The 19,023-nt window shown below is 39.8% G+C and overlaps 1 protein-coding gene across 2 annotated transcripts in view; it reads right to left on the bottom strand.

Moving 5' to 3' along the window:
• Nucleotides 1-19,023, bottom strand: part of Cntnap5 (contactin associated protein family member 5) — a 768,721-nt gene that overhangs the window by 100,758 nt on the left and 648,940 nt on the right. For both annotated transcript variants that reach the window (XM_045150560.1, XM_045150562.1), the window contains 2 exons: nucleotides 7,521-7,760; nucleotides 298-522 (listed from right to left, as the gene is read on the bottom strand). In XM_045150560.1, coding sequence (XP_045006495.1) covers nucleotides 298-522; nucleotides 7,521-7,760 — 465 coding nt within the window. The remainder of the gene's footprint in view (nucleotides 1-297; nucleotides 523-7,520; nucleotides 7,761-19,023) is intronic.

The raw sequence follows: 19,023 nt of genomic DNA, 5'->3' as shown, positions 1-19,023 counted from the left end.
AGTGCCTTATGAAATGAAGCTATACTTATTATCTTATTCTTTGCACTTAATGGATTCCAGAACAGTATAAATAATGAAGAATTAAAGCAACACAATTGGGGCAAATTAAAATCAAGGGATTTGAGACTACAGTGGTGGATTGGCCACTGCATGCCACTGACTCTAGCGTCCTGGAGGGATTATATGGGAGTCAGAGAATAAGAGGCCCATTTGCAACAAATTAGAGTACATCAGGGCACATGCTATCTCTGCAGGCTGGACTGGCCTTCCATGTGGCTTTGTGCCAACAGCACTCACCATTCTTGCAGAGCAGGACAGCCAGAGAGTCCTGAGCAGAAGAATTGACAAAAAGTAAGAGGCTGGGTGCCTGAGCTGTCACGAAGCTCAGTGCAATGATTTCCTTGGATGGAGCTGCCTCTGTGTAGATAGCTGAAGATGTGAGGCTTGCATTCTTGGTCACAGGGTAGGGCTCTTGGAACGTGTATGTAACCGATGTGCCAACCTCGAAAACAGCTGAGACCTCTGCAAAGGAGAAGAGAGGAGTGCATGCTTTAAGTCAGTTACACAGGAGGTCTAGCCGTAACTGTTGTGACTTACTTACTATGCACCAGGTGTCTGAGGGGTCTTCCTTCAACCAGGTAATGTGCTTCCACAGTCATTATGTAGTGACCAACATCCATTATTCTTATTTACAAAACAAACAAATAAAAAAACCCTGAAGCTCAGAGAGGTTATGTCCTTTGAAAAGAAGTTGCAAACCCAGAAGAGACCTTAGGCTTGTCTCCTGTTGCTTAAGTCCAGTCCATGGTATATTTTTAGATTGACTACAAAGTGTCAGAGTGATTTCTTGCACAAGCAAGGCCAAGGCCTGTGCCTGCAAAATAACACTTAGACCATCTTACTGTCAAAACTAACAGTTCTGGACTGAGTCTATCTTTTGCTTTGTGGATGTGAGTGGGGCACGACACAGAGAATAGCAAACCATCTCTATGGCTGGATAAAGAGGTAGGACTGGTATATACAGTATAAAAGATGTTTGTAGAAAACAAGAGAATCCTATGGCTTGGTAGATAGATTAGTCAGTAAAGCACTTCCCACTCAAGCAGAGGCCCTAAGTTCAGATTCCCAGAGCTATATAAAGGCTAAGAACTTCCCCAGCATTAGGGAAGCAGAGACAGAGAGGGGGAGAGGATCCCTGGTAACTGAATTTGTAAGCTCTGGGTACATTAAGAGTCTGCCTTGAAAAAGTGAATAGGAGAGTAACTAAAGGAAACCTGATGTTCTCTGGTTTTTACTTGCACACACACACACACACACACACACACACACACACACACACACACACACCAAAACAAACAAACAAACAAAAACACTGAAGGCACAGTTGTCCAGCTTAAAGATCACTTTTAAGGCATGTACTTGATGTGCTTGATTTAGGGTGCACAATTCTACAAACAGTAAAGATAGAAGCAATGGCTCCTAAAATCCAGCATTCTGTGGGTAGCTCTAACACAGCTATTGAGAATCAGGCAATACAGAACGTGGTAAAATTCAACTAGCAGAGTCCTGCAGACTATGCGATGCCTCTTGAGGAATGTGAACAGTTGATCTGTGGACAGTTTGGTGTAAGGAAGCGTAGAATGAATGAGCAGGAGATCTAAACTCTCACTTGATTTCCCACAGGCTGTGTGGTTCCTTCTGGGCTCAGAGGCTTCCATAGAGACTGCTTTCTCACCTTGTAAGTAGAATCCTATCACCTACAGCCTCAGTATTACCATGTCATTAAGAGAGATGATCTGTGTGAGACACTTACAGGCATTGCCCAGTGTGGTTTGGACTCATATATTCTCTGTTAGAAGAGATTTTTAACCTTAATCCGCCCTAGTAGCTCTCATGAAATATATCTCTTTATTGACTACACATCTGTCAAAATGCTGAAATATTTATTCTGCTAGGATCAGGGCTGCTCTTGAATTCAGTTTAAGTTTTATCTCTTTACTATGCCTGGGTGTGAAGGAGATTCTTTTGTACAAGAGCTCATCACAGCTCTGACAGCACACTTCTCCCATAAAGTAGTGCAGTAAACATGTGTCCACACGGACATTATGGATGTTCCCTCCTCCTGGTGTCACACACAATGTTCCACATTCCCATGGAACTTCTCAGATTGATTGTTTTGATACCTAGCACATAATTGAACCTGCTTGTGTTTCTAATTTAATTGCAGATTATCTAACATTCTAAAATAGTGCAAATTAATGTGGAATACTTACACATGTTGTCTAGCAGATTGGAAATACTAAAGCATTTTAATGAAAGCTTAGAGAAAATGTTTCACATTTATCATGCAAGGCACTTGAAGCAGTGAAAATTTTGGTTAATAATCTTCTTGACACAAGGATTTTCCTTGAGTAATTTTCCTCAACCATATCTGACCTGTATTTTGATTTAGTATTCACTAGCTAACAATCAATGGCTTTTTTTCATATTGTGTATATACTTAAACGTACATCTAATTTGGAGCATTTATCATGAATGACAGAATGGATATGGAAATATGTATTATTATTTTTCTCTACAATTATGAGAAACCATTAAAAAGACAATACTTTGGTAATTAATTATATTAAACTAAATTTATGCAATTTTTACTTCCCTAGTTCTAGTTTTATTAATTTTAAAATTTAGATGTTTGTTTCAACATAAAGTATAATTCCTCTATTATCCATATTCTACTCTTTATTCACTTTCTTATGTTTTATATTGTCTGATTAAGCTCATCCCATAGATTTAGATCTCTGAATGCTACAAAGGGATAAGTGGAAAAGATAAGTTCAAGCGTATGTGTGTGGTATGTGTCTACATGTGTATGCATGTCTGTATGTGTGTGCATGCACACATACATGCATGCGTGTTGCAACCAGAAGTCTATGCTAGGGATCTTCTTCAGTTGCCATGCAATACACCTCATTCTTAGAGGTAGTGGGTCTCCTTGAACCCAGAGCTCACTAATTCTGACTCCACCTTCCCTGTACTGGAATTATAGATGTTAGGTTGTATGTCTATCATTGATATAGGAACAGGGATTTCAAATTCAGACCCCCATGCTTGCCAGCCTGGACTTTATTCACTGAGGCATCTCCCCAGCCCACAGAATATACTGCTTACATAAAAATGACTATGAAAGCCCAAATTGTCACTGCAGGCTCTCAGCGACCATACTAAATAGCATGCCTTCAGCACATACACTGGGTATATGGAATATGTTAATTAGGTTGTGTAATGGTAGGATATATTATATAAATGAATAAATAGCAGGAAAAAAAAAACACAGAATGCATCATGATTCGTACCCACAAAAGAAATGGAGACGTGCCAATGTCCATCAAAGAAGAAATGGGTAAAGACAACAGCATGTATCCATAATATGCTTTGGCAATAGAAAGTAATAAAATGATGAATAAATGCTACAACAGGGATGGTGGGAGAGCTTAGCAAATAAGACACTTGGCTGCAAATACAAAGGTCCCAGGTTCGATTCCCCAGGATCCCCATTAGCCAGATGAACAAGGGGCTGCATGCATCTGGAGTTGGTTTGCAGTGGCTGGTGGCCCTGACATACTGATTCTCAGTCTTTCTCTTTCTCCCCCTTTATCTCTGTCAAGTAAATAAAATAAACAAATTAAAAAATGCTACAACATGGGTAACCCTTGACATCATGTTAAGTCACATGCAAAGCCACAAAGTAGAGGGTTACATTTACATGAAAGGCACAGTGCAAGAAAATTTGTAGAGACAGAATATAGATTGGTGGTTTCAAGGGCTGGCAGGAGAGGGGAATGGGAAGTGGCTATTAATAGGCAGGTAATTTTAGAGGGTAGGACAATGATGAAATGATTCTTAAATTAGTGTGAGAATGGTGTCCAACAGTGAACATAATAAAATTTGTAAATGATAATTTAAAAAAAACTGTCACGTATCTTAAATATGTAAAATTTTATTGTTTGTGAATTATATCCATCTTAATAACTGACAAGAAAAAAATTAAAAACTATATACTAGAGAGATACAATTCTAATACTGTATCATTTGCATGTGCATATGCTGTGCACAAGTGTTTGCATGCATGTTTATATGTGTGTGGGTGCATATATGTTCATGAGTATATATGCTCAGGTATATAAATACATTAGGGGGTCTGAGGTTGCTGTCAACCACTTTCACTTTATTTTTCAAGACATTGAACCTAGAGCCCAGTAAATCAGCTACACTGCTATCCACCAACCTCTAGAGAGACTCCTATCTTTACCTCCACAGTGAGCTACTCCACATGGTACTTTACATCGGTTCTGTGGCACCAAACTCAGCTTCTCATGCTTGCATGCCACCCCTTTATCCAGTAGGCAATTCTACTCTGGCCTGCTTACCATAGTTCTATGCAGAATGCAACTAAGATAGTAAATGAGGGGAAAAATGCAGGCAAACATCAGAAAAAAAGAATGAAAGAAGAAAAGGAAGAAAGGAAAAAAGAATGAAAGAAAGAAGAAATAAGAAACTCTTCACCAAACTCTCAAACCAAATGAAGTGAAGACATCTAGCTATGGTACTTATTACTAAGTCATTAAACTTCCTGTCATGGTGTGAATCTTAAACATACTCCAAAGTCCCATATTCTAAAGGCCTAGTTCTGAGTTTGTCCCATTTGGGGGAGATGTGGAATCTTCAAATGTTGGAACTTGTTGGAAGGAAGTGATCTCATGGAGGGTGTTGGCTTGCAAGTGATATTTGGGACTCTGGTCCCTTCATTTCTTGCCTCACAGATTTTCCCTGCTACACATTTCCACCCACCAAAATGTACTATGTCACCACAGGCCCTAGAATACTGCTGAGTGAGCATGAACTGAAACTCCTGAAGCACTGACACAACACACAATGCCTCCTTTTAAGTGTGTTCTGTCAGGGACTTTGTTACAGTGATAGAACCTAGCATACTTTTGCAACAACTTGAATCCAAGTATTAACCTCCTGTTTGTTTGAGGATAGGGAACATACTTAAAATTTAATAAACATTTAATGATATAATTATGATTTCTTTGTGACCCTATAAGAAATAGAAGGTGATGATTTTAGCCCAGCATTGACAAGGAGCACACATCCCTAATTCCACCCTAAATGTTCTCAGTTCCCTGACATACACTGTGCTGCAGTAAGAAGCAGAAAAAGAGTACCCCAATAAAGAGTACCTTCTGTTCAGGGCCATCTCATAGCAGATGGCTCCCCAGTTTTAGTCCCACTTCAATTTCCTGAGGCAACTGTCAAGGCCAAGAAAGTGAACTTATGTATATTGCATATTCAAGGGACCATTTTATTTGAATAATGAAGGGGAAATTAGAAATAGTAAAACAAGAAGTGAACTGCAAAGGCAAATTACACATTTGTTTACTTAGCTTGTGCACCAAACTTTTTTATTTATTTGTTTATTTGAGAGAGAGTGAAAAATACACACACACACACACACACACACACACAGAGAGAGAGAGAGAGAGAGAAAGCAAGGAGGGGGTGTTACCAGGGCCTCTAGCCACTGCAAACGAACTCCAGATGCATGCACCATCATGTGCATCTGGTTTACATGTGTACTGGGGAATTAAATTTGAGTCCTTAGGCTTCACAGGCAAATGCTTTAACTGCTAAGCCATTTCTCCAGCCCTTGTGCATCAAACTTTAAAAGCATGAGTGAGGCAGAGTATGTTACAATATATGCAGACAAAAGATATAGTGGGATTGAGAGAAGTGAATTAATAGGAATTGTTTCAGAGCAGTGAATGTGTCACATTATGCTGAATTCAGAACAACAGGCAATGAGTGGTGTCCCCGGAGAAATGCAGAGAACTCTGCTGCTCACTTATGTTCCAGACGAAGTTCTCCATAGATGCTGTAATGCAGTGCCTTTCATGTTGTGTTTGGGCCTGAAAGTGCTTGTGCTTTATTTAGTTCTTGTAAAACATGGGGCCATGCTAACAAAGTCACTGAAGTGTTTCATGGTATGTTATATATAGCGTTCCCCCAGTGTGAAAACCCAGACAGACTTCTGTCTTTATTCATAGTCAGAGATACGGAAATAAGTCCTATTTTATTGCAAGTTCTAATGTTCCCTTTGCTTTGTCCTAAAATTTGTTGTATAATTTTTCTTTCTTCCCAAGTATCTTAACATATTTCCCAGTAATAATAAACAAATAATTGAAAATAACTGTGAAGAAGGCCCAAATCAATGAGGGGAGCCTAAACAATAATATATTTCAAGGGAAACACTGGATGCTGATTTTGCTCTTGACTGCAAATTTCTCAGTGAGTTGGAATATCAGAAAATGTGTTTTCAATAAACTGACAACTACTTATAACTGCTATCACTGTTTACATGTAAATGGTGCCCTAGATTGATCAAAACATGCTATTTTATACCTTAAACGCAGTTCTTGAAATGTTGTTGATGTCATATGCTCAATGTACTTTTTCTCCAACAAGGAAAATAAAAACTTTAAAATACAGCAATGGATGCAAATCTTTGCAAGTATGTCTACATGTTTGGAAAATGCTAAATCATCTCAGTAATGAAATTCTGCAGTTTCTTCTAAAATTTTCATTATATATCCTGGGTATACCATACTTTCCTGTGTGCACATGTGTATGGGGGTGGAGAGGTAAAAGGTGGACTTCAGGTGTCTTCCTCTGTTGCCCTCCATCCACTGAGACAGAGTTACTTATTGAAGTCAGAGCTCACCCAGTCTTCCACGCTTGGCTGCCCAAGGAATCTACTATCTCTGTCTCCCAAGTCCTTAGGGTCCTTAGGATTCATAGGCAAGTGCCTTAACAGCCAAGCCATCTCTCCAGCCCATTTTCTTTCTTTTTGGATATTTTGTTTTTATTTATTTGAGGGGGAGAGAGAGAAAGAGGCATGCACAGATAAAGGGTACAACAGGGCCCCTACCTACTGGAAACAAACTCCAGACACATGCACCACCTTGTACATTTGTTTTATATGGGTTCTAGGGAATTGAATCTGGATCCTTTGGCTTTGCAGGTAAATGCCTTAACCACTAAACCATCTCTTCAATCCTTGGTTACATTTCCTGACTGAGGTATTAGAACTGGTAACACCAGTGTCTCACTGACTCTCCAGCTAACAGATAGGAGTCTGCTTTCAGTCTTCAGCTGGTCCCTGAGCCTGAGCAGTGTGCCATTCTCAGCTCTCACTAGTTTAACATCTAACACAACAAATATGGGAGTCCAGTCTTTAGCAGGCCCCTGAATGACAGACTTATTCCCATCTACCACCAGTCCACCTGCAGAGCTAGCCTATGCATGAGGACAGTGTGGGCATGTGATTGTGTGAGGAGCTATGCAAACCTGAGCAGGGGATCTGAATGTTAGTGCCCAGTATGAACTGTCTATAGGTGTGAGGACCATCGCTTTGAACACTGCTACACCTCCCTGGGGAGCATTGTGAGCACTTTGCCTACCTTTCTGGCAAAAGGGTCCTTCATATGGTGACATGGTGCAGTCGCAGGAGTAACCACTCTGCTTCTCCACACACTTGCCTCCATGATGACAGTTGCCTCCATAGCTGCTGCAGTGGCCTGGGCAGCCTGGCCTGACTCCAGAAGTGCCTTTTGCCCTCTCCTCCAGGTCCAGCTTCTGCCCATTCAAGTGTAAGGAGCGGATGCACCCAAGAAAGCCCTTTTGTCTTGATGTCGTGCCCCCTGAGAATAAAAAGAGGAAAAACATTCAACATGCCATGGGGCTTCATTCTTTTAGGGTTAGAATCTCTATGTTAACAATGAACTAGTGTGCATTGTCAATAGTGTTAAAGTTTCCAGTGAAAGCTCAGAATTTAAAGATCCCAGACATGGAGGGGAAACGTTTGTGTATCCAGGCTAAGAAAACACACACACACACACAGAGAGAGAGGGCGGGGGAGGCACAAGAAAGAAAGAAAGAAAGAAGGAAGGAAGGAAGGAAGGAGGGAGGGAAAGACAAGAGAAATACAGAGAAAGATAGGGAAGGGAAGACAGGGAGAAGAATAATTCTTGCAGCATCTCTTTTATATGTTTCAGAATGAAATTTCCTATGACCTTTTACTGTAAATAAGTTAACATGGGTTTATATCTAGTCTATTGTCTTTAATCTGAAATAAAGCCTTAAAGTGGTGGTTCTCCCTTCTAGCAACACAGTCCCTAATTTCATGTAGCACATCAGTTGAAAGCAAATGGGTTTTAGGACCAGAGAGATATGGACTCTATCTTCCTGTCCCTCACTGGTTAGCCATGTTCAGCACTGAGTTGCCTAACACTCAGTGACCACATCTATGTCTTGGGTTTGCAGTAACTCTTACTGAAGACCATGGAATACACGATGTGCTCAGGCTTTACTGTCCCCTTATCCATTCTCCTGAATACTCACCTGCTGTCTAGAACAGTAAGCTTTAACACATATTTGCTGATTGATCCTGGGGTTTATCCTCAGAATACAACTTGAAAGACAAGATTTCACAACCTGGATGAAGAGAGTCCTGTAATCTCATTCTCAGCTTAGGGGATGTCAAGAAGGTGTCTGATAAAGTCCACCCTCTTTACAAATTGCTTAAAAAGCAAGCAGAGTCAGATGTTCTCAGTGTTTTGTTCTCATTGTAAATTCTCCCTGGTATCAGAAACTATGCTGAAACATAAGAGTTCAGGCAGTAAAGCTAAATCCCACTGGCTAGTATTTGGTTTGTTTGGTGCTGGGAATTCTGGGAGGTGCAAGAGAAGGTAGAGGTCTAGTCTTGTCTTAGAGAACAGACATTTTGTTTCCAATCCTTGAGCTCAAGGTCAAAACAGGATAAGTGAGGAATGCATATATGTCCTGGAGGTACTAATAGAGAATAGCAGGAAAAAGATGAAGAGAAAGAGGAATAGGAAGAAAAGGAGCAAACACCAAGGTTGGTACCTATGTGTCAAGTATTTTCTATATCTATAGCCTCTCTTGCCTGAACTTTGTTTATCTCTAGCCCCTTACCATACAACTTCATTAAACCATGTCTAAGAAATAATGAGATTGCATGTGTCTCTGTGAGGGTAGAAGATGAAAATCCGCTTCCCCCCCAAGACAAACATACAGAGTTAACCAAAAAAATAAAGCTGTAAATTGAAAAAAAAAATGGTGATGAATGAGGCAAAGAAATTGTATGGATGGTGAAAATATAGCATTAAGGGTTCCACCTTGCATAAACCACACCAGATTACCAGGCCAGTCAACATGTGCAAGAAATCTATTTCCTATTTCCAAAGAATGAAGCAGGATTTTCCTGAGGGACAGGCCTGTTCTTTATTCTGAAGTCATGATAGACCTTCATTAGATCTCCAGTTATAATAAGTGATGTGCAAACAGGCCAAAAGGCCAGCCTTGGAGTGATTTCTCCTGTCCGACTCAACATTGGTGAGTCAATGTCCTTAAACTACATGATAAATCAGTGATACACACGAGCAGGTCACAGTGGACGGTTCATTATTTCTTTCCTGGGGCTTGTGCTCAACAAAAGGGAAGGATTTATGTATCCTGATGTTTTGTTCTTCTTCCCTTACTCTGTAGTCACTCCCATTGAGGATGTGAATAACTTCATTTGTCTTGGTAGTGTCATTCTTCTCGTAGCAGAGGTGGTGAATGCAAGACATAGTATACATTTGCTTGCATGTGCCTTAGTCAACAAGTTTGTAAATGGAAAAAAACAAAAAGGTGAGTGGCGTGATTCCTCTGGCAAAATGCACTCTCAGTGTAGGAGACATTTATACAGGCTACTGAAAATGTAGGATAAGAGGCTCATGCTACACCCAGAGGCTGACGGAAAACAGTAACACCAAGAGATATTGTGCCAGTTTCTTGAACATTGGAATTTATTTGGGTTTTACCTGTCTTTTATTCTGCATGTGTGTGTGTTTCTGTGTGTGTGTGTGTGTGTGTGTGTGTGTGTGTGTGTGTGTGTATGCATGCACAAGCACACATATCTGCATGCCTGTAGAGGCTGAGGACAACCTCAGGTTTCATTTCTCAGAAGCCATCCATTTTTTTTTTTCCCTAGAAAGGGTCTATCATTAGCTTAGAACTCTACAATTAGGTCAATGGTCAGATGGACAGACTAGTGAGTCACAGGGATCCTTCTGTCTCTGCCTTCCCAGGGCATGCCACAACACCTAAACATTTTATATAAGTACTAGGGACTGAACTCAGGTCCTCATGCTTTCAAGGCAAGAAGTTCATCAGCTGAGCTTTCTCTTCAGGACCTTTTTTTAATTGACAGGAACATATAGGATAAAAGTAGAATAATTTTCACAAGATTCCCATCACACATGTGTGTCACACACACACACAGGCATACCCAGTTGTTAGGTCTCTATATACTCAGATGTTACCTATCATGTGTAAAATGTTGCTTGAGGCAGCTTCTCCAAAATTGAAATTCTGTGCTAAAATGCAGTCATAATCTCTCCTCCTCATTCATAATACAAATTTATTCTTTCAGACACTGTTGGATCCTTCTAATTTTTCTATACCCAGAAACATATTAGAAAACCCCACCATCCACTTTAACCCAAGTTCCTGGGACAGCCTTCTACCATTATCCCCAAAGGGTAGTCCCATGCACTCACAATGGCCCAGACAGAATGGATATGACTGAAAATCTGACTCTTCTGTTTCTGTATGACACCTTTCATAGACTAATATTTTCCCTGAAGAATTAAGTTAAATTCCTTAGATATGAGACTGCTTGTGCTAATGGCTCCTCTTAACTCTACAGCTTCAGCCTCCCACATCTTGCTCAGATTTTAGTATAGTAGGCCCTCTGAATGCTGTGGCTGCCCAGTGCCTCATGACTGCTCAGTGAATCATGGTCTAGCTAGACTGTGGCTCTAGTCAGGTCTGCCCTTATTTGTGTGGTGTCATAGCTTTCCCATGCATTCTACTGCTTGGTCTATGCATCTGCTTGCATGCTTGGCAATTCTCAAATGCAATTGCTATGGGCTCACTCCCTTAGTATGTGGTGATACTCTCTATTAGCTTCACTCATTCAGTGGCCTCTCTGGCACTTATATATTGTTATTTTTTTAGCTGCTATTTTAATGCAGTTTCATCTTTCCTTGTTTGCACCTTAACTTGTGTGTAGCTAATATACTTTTAGAAGAAGGACAGCATAGTTAATCCTTTGAAAAGCTTCTAATCTTTTTTAAAGGGCTGAAACTAATCTTAAACATTTTTCAGATTCAAAATTATGTCTTTAAGGTTAAATGTACATATTTCAAACATACTAGCCATCTCTTAGTATCCATATTATAAACTAATCTAATTCTTAATGAGTGTAAAGTTTATATTCACATAATTCACAACAGACAGTTGAGAAAACATCCTCAGAGAGATTCACTTGAGCAGAGTCAGGAGTTAAACCAAAGTCATGTATGAGAAGTGTGAGTTAGATCAGGTCTTGTGACCTTCAAAAGCTCGCATACACCCTGAAATCATGAGATGAACTATGGTATTGGGCTGCAAACCTGCAACAAAGAAAACCTTCTTTCTTCCAGTACTCTCTTCCAAATATTTATCCTCTTGGTTCCCACATCACTCTTCTTGACAAAGTAGACCATTAGTTAGATGGTCTAGCTAGAAGCAATTCACAATGAAACTCTTCAGCTGGCCCTTGATTCCTGATGGGTTCATTAGGATAGTGCTTCTTTGGACTGAGTATGAATCAACTCATAAAAATGTCGCTGTTGTTATTCTAAGGCTGTCCTAGAAAACTTCCCAGTGTCAACTTGGAAATGCTCATTGCTTTCTGAAAACAATCTCTGTACCTGCACTTCCCTGAGCACAATCCTGGGGTCCCTTTTTCGTCGTCATGTGCCACACTTAATTTCCTTTATTATGAACCTTGAAGGAACCATCCTGGACTTTGGTGTCACAAAATTTAGTCCCGCGATGCTTTATCTTTTTCAAATTTTTTTTTGTCTCAGCTTACCACCATTCCCCCACTCCTCCTTTTGTCCTTCTTCCTTTTCTCCCACCTTTTCTCCCATGCGTTCTCCCTCTCTCCTATTCCCACCTCTCCCCTGCCTATTTTGCACCCACCTTTTCCTTCCTTAGTTCATTCCTTTATTACTTCCTTCCTCCATCCCTGGATATGGAAAATATGTTCTTTGCATATATGTACATGTGTATGTATTCATGTCCATGTGTGTCTGCGTGGGTGCACGTGTGTGGATGTATATATCAACATATGCATGCTTGAGGAGACAAGAGGACAACTATAGATGCCATCTCTTAGGTATTGTCCATCTTTGTTTGAGACAGGGCCTCTCAATCTGAAACTTGCAAATTAGGATACATTGGCTGGCCAGTGAGCTCCAGGGATCCAACTGTCTAAACTTCCTTAGCAGTGGGATTATATTTATGCACCACCATCCATGCGGGTTATGAGGATCAAACTCAGGTCCTCATGCTCACATGACAAGTGCTTTACAGACTCAGTCATCTTCCCAACTTCCGAGCAATTTGTTTTCTAGGTGAGCTGCTTTGCCTAAAGTCAACAAATAACCTACAGAAGCTTATAACCTTAAATTCAAGTTCCATCATAGATAGCAAGCTTATAGATTTAATGAAAAAAATGCATCAACTATCAGTTAACTTCTTTTCTTATCCTGCCCCTCCTAAAGACAGAGTCTTTGTCTCTGTTCAGTTAAACCTACCCCACCCAAAGTTGAGTCCTAGACTCATTTAAGGAAATAAGTAGATGAAACAATTTCTACAGTCATGGGGTTGGGTTGATGGCCTAGTGGATAAGCTACTTGCTGGCAAAGCCAAAGGACTCAGGTTTGATTCCCCAGGATCCATGTAAGCCAGATGCACAAGGTGGTACATGCATTTGGAATTTGTTCACAGTAGCTTGAGGGCCTGGTGTGCCCATACTCTCCCTATCTGTTTCTTTCTGTCTCTGTCTTTCTTTCTTAAATAAAAATAAAATATTAAATAAAGCTACAATTATAGGAACAAATTTGATTTTTTTTTGTTAAAAAGCATGTGTGCTTCTATGTGTATGCATATATGATTTATATTTTAAAACTATCCAAATGTATCTTAGAATGACTTCTGCATGAAGCAGGCTCTGTGGTGGAGTTCAGGGTGTGGAGTCTCAGGGGAGCATACCTGCAGGATGGAGAAAGGGCAAACAGGAATGTAACAGGATGGGATGCCTACAGGCCTGAGAACAAGCTAGTACAGCCCTGCTGAGAGAATACTGCAGCCACAGTCATCATCAATGATGATTCTTTGAGCCAGTATAGCCAGCTTCTGTGACCCTGGCTTTAGCTGGTCAGCACATGGTGATGCTCTGGGAAGGACTTAATATTGGGCAAGTCCCTAGGAGGAATATAGTCCATCCATGGCACTCCCAGCCTTGGGAAAGAGACATTTCTTGGTGAGGACCATGGTGAAAGCACACCAGCTTATGTTTCAGGTTGCAGGGCTCTTCTACACGTATCGTCCTTGGGGCCTCATAGGTAATCCTAGTCCTACAGTCTGATATGTGGGCAATGGAATTCGATACTGAATCAAAGCACAGTTCTAATTAACTTCTCAAAAAACCTTTCATCCCTACTGCAGTAATTATGGACATGTATCACTCTCAGGATCAGAAGAAACATGGTTGGAAAACAAAAAAAAAGTAAATGCCAATTACATTTTGTGTTGAGAATCACTGCTTGGATCCAGGCTTCTCACACCACCTCATTGAGACACTATGCAAGGTCTTTCAGACAGGGAAACAGGGTCATTAAACTTCAGCTGTCTTTGCAGACTCATTGTGACTGCCTCAGGTTGCTCTTGGCCAGACTGGGGCTTCCTGACAGCTGTGAGGCATGTCCCTGACACAACTGTTCAATGCCACCTTGTCTTTCAAAAAGGCATGACAGACTTCTCACCTTTCCACCATTTTTAAGATCTTAAGAAAGTACAGGGTGAACTAATTTTCTACAGACAAAATTATAATCCAAGTTTCTTCTTACAGTTAGCACCCAAACTGTGTAAATCATGGTGTTATAATTTTTTTGCAACTTTTTGTAGTGTACATGTGTGTGTTTCATATATGCACATATATGTATTCCTGTGCGTGTGCATGGATGCTGTTCTCCTTGTCATTAAGTGAGGCAGGGTCTTTAATTGAACCCGGAATTCACTGAACCAACTGGTCTAGCTGGTCCCAGCAATTTCCTGTTTCTGTGTCCTAAACTACAGAATTTCATAAGAGCTATCACCACATTTATGTGGGTGACAAGGACCCAAACTCCAGGCTTCATCACTGTGCAGAAAGCACTTTATCCCTTGAGCCATTTTTCCCACTTTCATTTCAGTAGTTTTAACTGAGTTAATTGGAAGTGCCAGAATAATAAATTATTTCTGTTTCTTGTATTCATTCCTTATTGAGGCAGTGTTTCATTGTAGCCCAAGCTAATCTCAGACTCATGCCTATCCTTCTACCTCAGCCACCTGGGTTTTAAGATTATGGATATGAGGCATCACATAGGGCTCCAAAGTATAATTCTTAATATTGTGTACAGATACCATAACACTCAGTCTCTCCTCATGTGCTACATGAAACCTAAAGTCCACACAGGAGGTAGAATTCCTGCTGTATTTTTCCAGCAGAAAAGAAAAACCAAACCAAACAAGAAAATTCTCCATTTGACTCCAACTGAGCATTATCAATGCAATGGAGACGGGTATGTATAATGAGATGAGCTTCAGTTAAAACAGAAGGCATTATGGACACATATTTCAAGCATATTTCTTGAATGTTAGAGAGTTAAGAACACTAAAATGGGCTATTCAGTTGAGTTAAATACATCTAACTTTCAACTTCTTAAAAAATAATTATTTTGGTTGACAAAAGGATTTAAGCATTCACTTTCCTGACTATACAGGAAAGACAAGTGTACTTGTCCAATACCTCCAAGCCATAACAATCTGATTTTGTGGCTCAGGGGTATTAGAGGATTAAAAAAAAAAAAAAAAAAACAAAACTCATGAGGCTCTAGGAAGCTATTTATCATATTTTAATTGTAGAAACTTGTTTTTGAAACAAGTTATAGCAACATAATGTCTGTACACATTCTTAGGAAACAGTGAGATATTCTGATGCATTTGAACAATATGTAGTGATCAGAGAATTGCTATTCTATTTTGCAAGACATTTATTATATCTTTTAAGTAACATTTAAATTCTCCTTTTCTCACCATTTTGATATATACATTACTCTAATTTTACCTATTATACCCCATTGTGCTACAGAACACTGCTAGGATATATTCCCCCTAACTAATTTTGTGCCATTAACAAAAGTCTTTATTGGTCTCTCTCTACTATGCTTCAAAGCCGTCAGCGGAAAGTACTCTACTCCCTAAGTGTGTGACATCAACTCTTTAGTATTTATACTATGTGTAAAGCAGCATTTATTGAATAGTCTTTTTCCCACATGTGGGTCTTTTTAATGAAACACCTGAATATGCCTGCCAAGAGACCATTCTGCTAAAGCTAGGGGATCTATGATGAATTTCCTTAAACTAAACATAGGTGCCCTATGTAATTGTTATTATATGCTTCAGAAATTATATGTTAATTCTAAGAAAAAGTGTTTCAGGTTTACTTGACATAATATTTAACTATAAAGGAACTATGTTGACAAAATAGATGTAATAATCAGAAATTTATAAGATATTGAAAAGAAAAAAAATATTCCTTTTTTTTTTTTACTTCACTACTGGAATAATAAAAAAAAAATCACTTCTACAGCTTTATGTAATAAATATAATAAAGGTGATTTCCAATAACTTTTAATGTAAAAAAATCTGTGATAATTTGAATGTATGGCCACATAGACCCAGGTGTTTTATTAAAATTGAGCTTGCAGCTTCAGTCTCTACCAGGTAGAATCCTGCTATGTGGGGGGCATGTCACTGGGGCAGGTCTGAATTCCAGCCTAAAGGTTTCAGAGAAGTTTGAACTTTGGGGGGTCCTGCTTGCTTCTTTATTTGTGTTTGCTGGCTGCTGGTGGTTTCTCTCTTTCTGCTTGGATTCATGAACTTCAGCCAAATTCTTTGGCCATTCATAGAACTTCCCCTGGATCTGTAGGCTTGAAATAAATTTCTCCCTCCTATAAAGCTGTGCTTGATTGGATAGTTGTCCCAGAAACACAAAGCTGTCTACTACAAACTTTCTTCTGTGCTCTGAGAGATGTCTCAAATGAAAACTATCACTTGCCTGCATCCAGACACAGCGTGTGAGGAGATCCTGAAGACAAAGCTAATTTCCCGTTTTATAGAGACTGGCAGATAATCTGTGTGTCTGTATCATGTATGTAACTGCTTGAGTACAAACTAAAGTGCACAACACTGTCAATTAGCTTCCCTGCAAGCGACCCCAAGTTTCTTGCCCACTGAAAGACTCGCAGCACATCTGGGTCATTGCATCATGAGTCACAGCTTCATGGCACACCTGAGCTTACCATTCCACCTGGCTTCTACACTGACCTGTATAAGTATAACACACTTTCTCCAAAAGCAAACCTTAGTGTGATTTTATGGGGAGGCCTGCAGCTTATGTGCGTGGTTGCCTCATGCCACGGACAACCACTTATGAAATGCTTGAGCACAAAACTAATGCACAGGCTGCCACCCGTCTTCTCCATGGACCTTTCATTGTATAATGAACTTCCCCTGAAAATAGCAATCATCGTTTTTTTCTACCAGCCCAGAAACAAGTGCATCTTTTGTAGAATTTCATCAAATTATATAAGGTTGGTATAGTATTTCTCCCAAGGATTTCCAGTTTGGAGTACAATTAGATCATTCTGACCCAATAGAGCAGTTGGGCTGGAGGAAGGAAAAAGTAGGCTCATGAAGGAAAGAAAACAAAGAGATAGATGGTGTCATAAAATGAGACATACAGAGGGCTGGAGAGATTGCTTAGTAGTTAAGGCACTTGCTGACTTTCTGGCAAAGCCAAAGGACCCAGGTTTGATTCCCCAGTACCCACATAAATCCAGATGCACAAGATGCCACAGGCAGCTGGAATTCCTTTGCAGTGGCTGGAGACCCTGGTGCACCCATTCTCTCTCTCTCTCTCTGCCTCTTTTTCTCTCTCTAATAAATAAATAACATAATTTTTAAAAGAGACAGGCAGTTCCATGATTTCATAAAATCTCCACTGTATGAGAGCAGCATATTTGGATAGATGCCATGACAAATGTGAAGAGAGTGAGGCATTTTCCTTGCTGTTACACACATACAGGCATGAGGGAAAGCATGACTGCCATTTATAATGTAGACATCTTCGAGGATTGGAAGATCAGTTACTAGACTTTAATTTCATTCTACACCTGTAGGCAACAGAATACTTATGTGAGGTGCATCATTACCCCTGTCCCACTTGGAACACATTCTCAGAACTCCTCATTTCATCTTCTGAAATGGGACATAATTTCTAGGATTTGGCTTGTTTCATTGGCATGTTGATGGTCAAATGGGTAGGGAATAACATGCCAGCAATTATGATACTGTCAACCATCCCAACAGTGAAAGTTCCCTTTGCTTGCTACAGAGAGCTTAAAACCCATGCGCTATGAGGTTTCTTATATTCTGCTAAGCACATGAAACTGGAAAAATAATATGGTTGCCAATGTTCCTAAATATGATTTTGACAAAACAGCCTGGAGTTACTATATTGATTCTGGGATTCCTTCAAGCATTGGCTTCAACCTGTCACATCAAAATTACAAGAACAATGCTGAGAGGTGAATCCAGTTTTATAAAATGTAGTCTGTGTCCAGTACACAGGACTCACTCACAACCACAAACATGGCCCAGTTATTATAATGATGAATGATGCCGTGCCTTGATTGACAGATGCTGTGGTGGCCATTGATATCTATACAGACATACCCAAATTGATAATTAAGCAAGGCTATGCTCAATAAAATCAGGTCAAAATTCCAATGAAGATATCCTGCTTACATCTGAAAATTTCAGTATCTAAATCTCTGAATGATGGAAAATAAAAACTTTTATTTATGCTGATAAAGCTTCCATTCAATCATTTTTTTTATTATTTATTTATTTGAGAGCGATAGACACAGAGAGAAAGACAGATAAAGGGAGAGAGAGAGAATGGGTGCGCCAGGGCCTCCAGCCACTGCAAACGAACTCCAGACGCGCCTGGGGAACCGAGCCTTGAACCGGGGTCCTTAGGCTTCACAGGCAAGCGCTTAACCGCTAAGCCATCTCTCCAGCCCTCATTCATTTTCTAACTAAATAATTAAATTGAACAAAATAGAATTAATTTTTGAGACTTCAATTTTTGTTTTTTGGCCACCTGACATTTGTTTCATAGTACACTAAATAGCATAACATAAGCCAACAGACTAAAATGACCATAAATGACATGTTTTTTTCCTTCTTCTTCATGTACATTAAGATAGACAGAGAGATAGCTCAGCTGCTAAAGGAGCTTGCTTGCAAAGCCTGATGCTCCAGGTTCAGTATAATGTACAGTCAGATACACAAAGTGGCATAGGCGCTAAAGTTCATTTGTAGTGGCAGGAGACCCTGGCATGGATATTCTCTTTTCCTTTCTATATTTCTCTCTACTTTTCTCAAATAAATAAAGATCCTTTTAAAAAATACAAATTCAGTAGAGCAGAGTATCATCTGAGTTGAGAAATACTGGAAAGAAACATCATAAGAGCCGGCATTCTTGTCACATCTGACCCTGGCTGTCGTGCCGCCAAGATATTTGTGATCAACTTAAACATCTGGAGATACCAGAAGACACAGCTGCCTCTCCTCCCTTCTGAATTATGAGCATTTATCTCATAATTTGTCCATAATTTAATTTGATAGCTACGTGGAATTTGAACCAAAGGATAGAAAAAAAATCCATCTTTGTATTTC

This window comes from Jaculus jaculus, chromosome 5 (genome assembly GCF_020740685.1).
Source record: "Jaculus jaculus isolate mJacJac1 chromosome 5, mJacJac1.mat.Y.cur, whole genome shotgun sequence".
NCBI classification, from domain to species: domain Eukaryota; kingdom Metazoa; phylum Chordata; class Mammalia; order Rodentia; family Dipodidae; genus Jaculus; species Jaculus jaculus.
The sequence above is the reverse complement of the archived record's forward strand: the minus strand, read 5'-3'. Positions and strand labels throughout refer to the sequence as shown.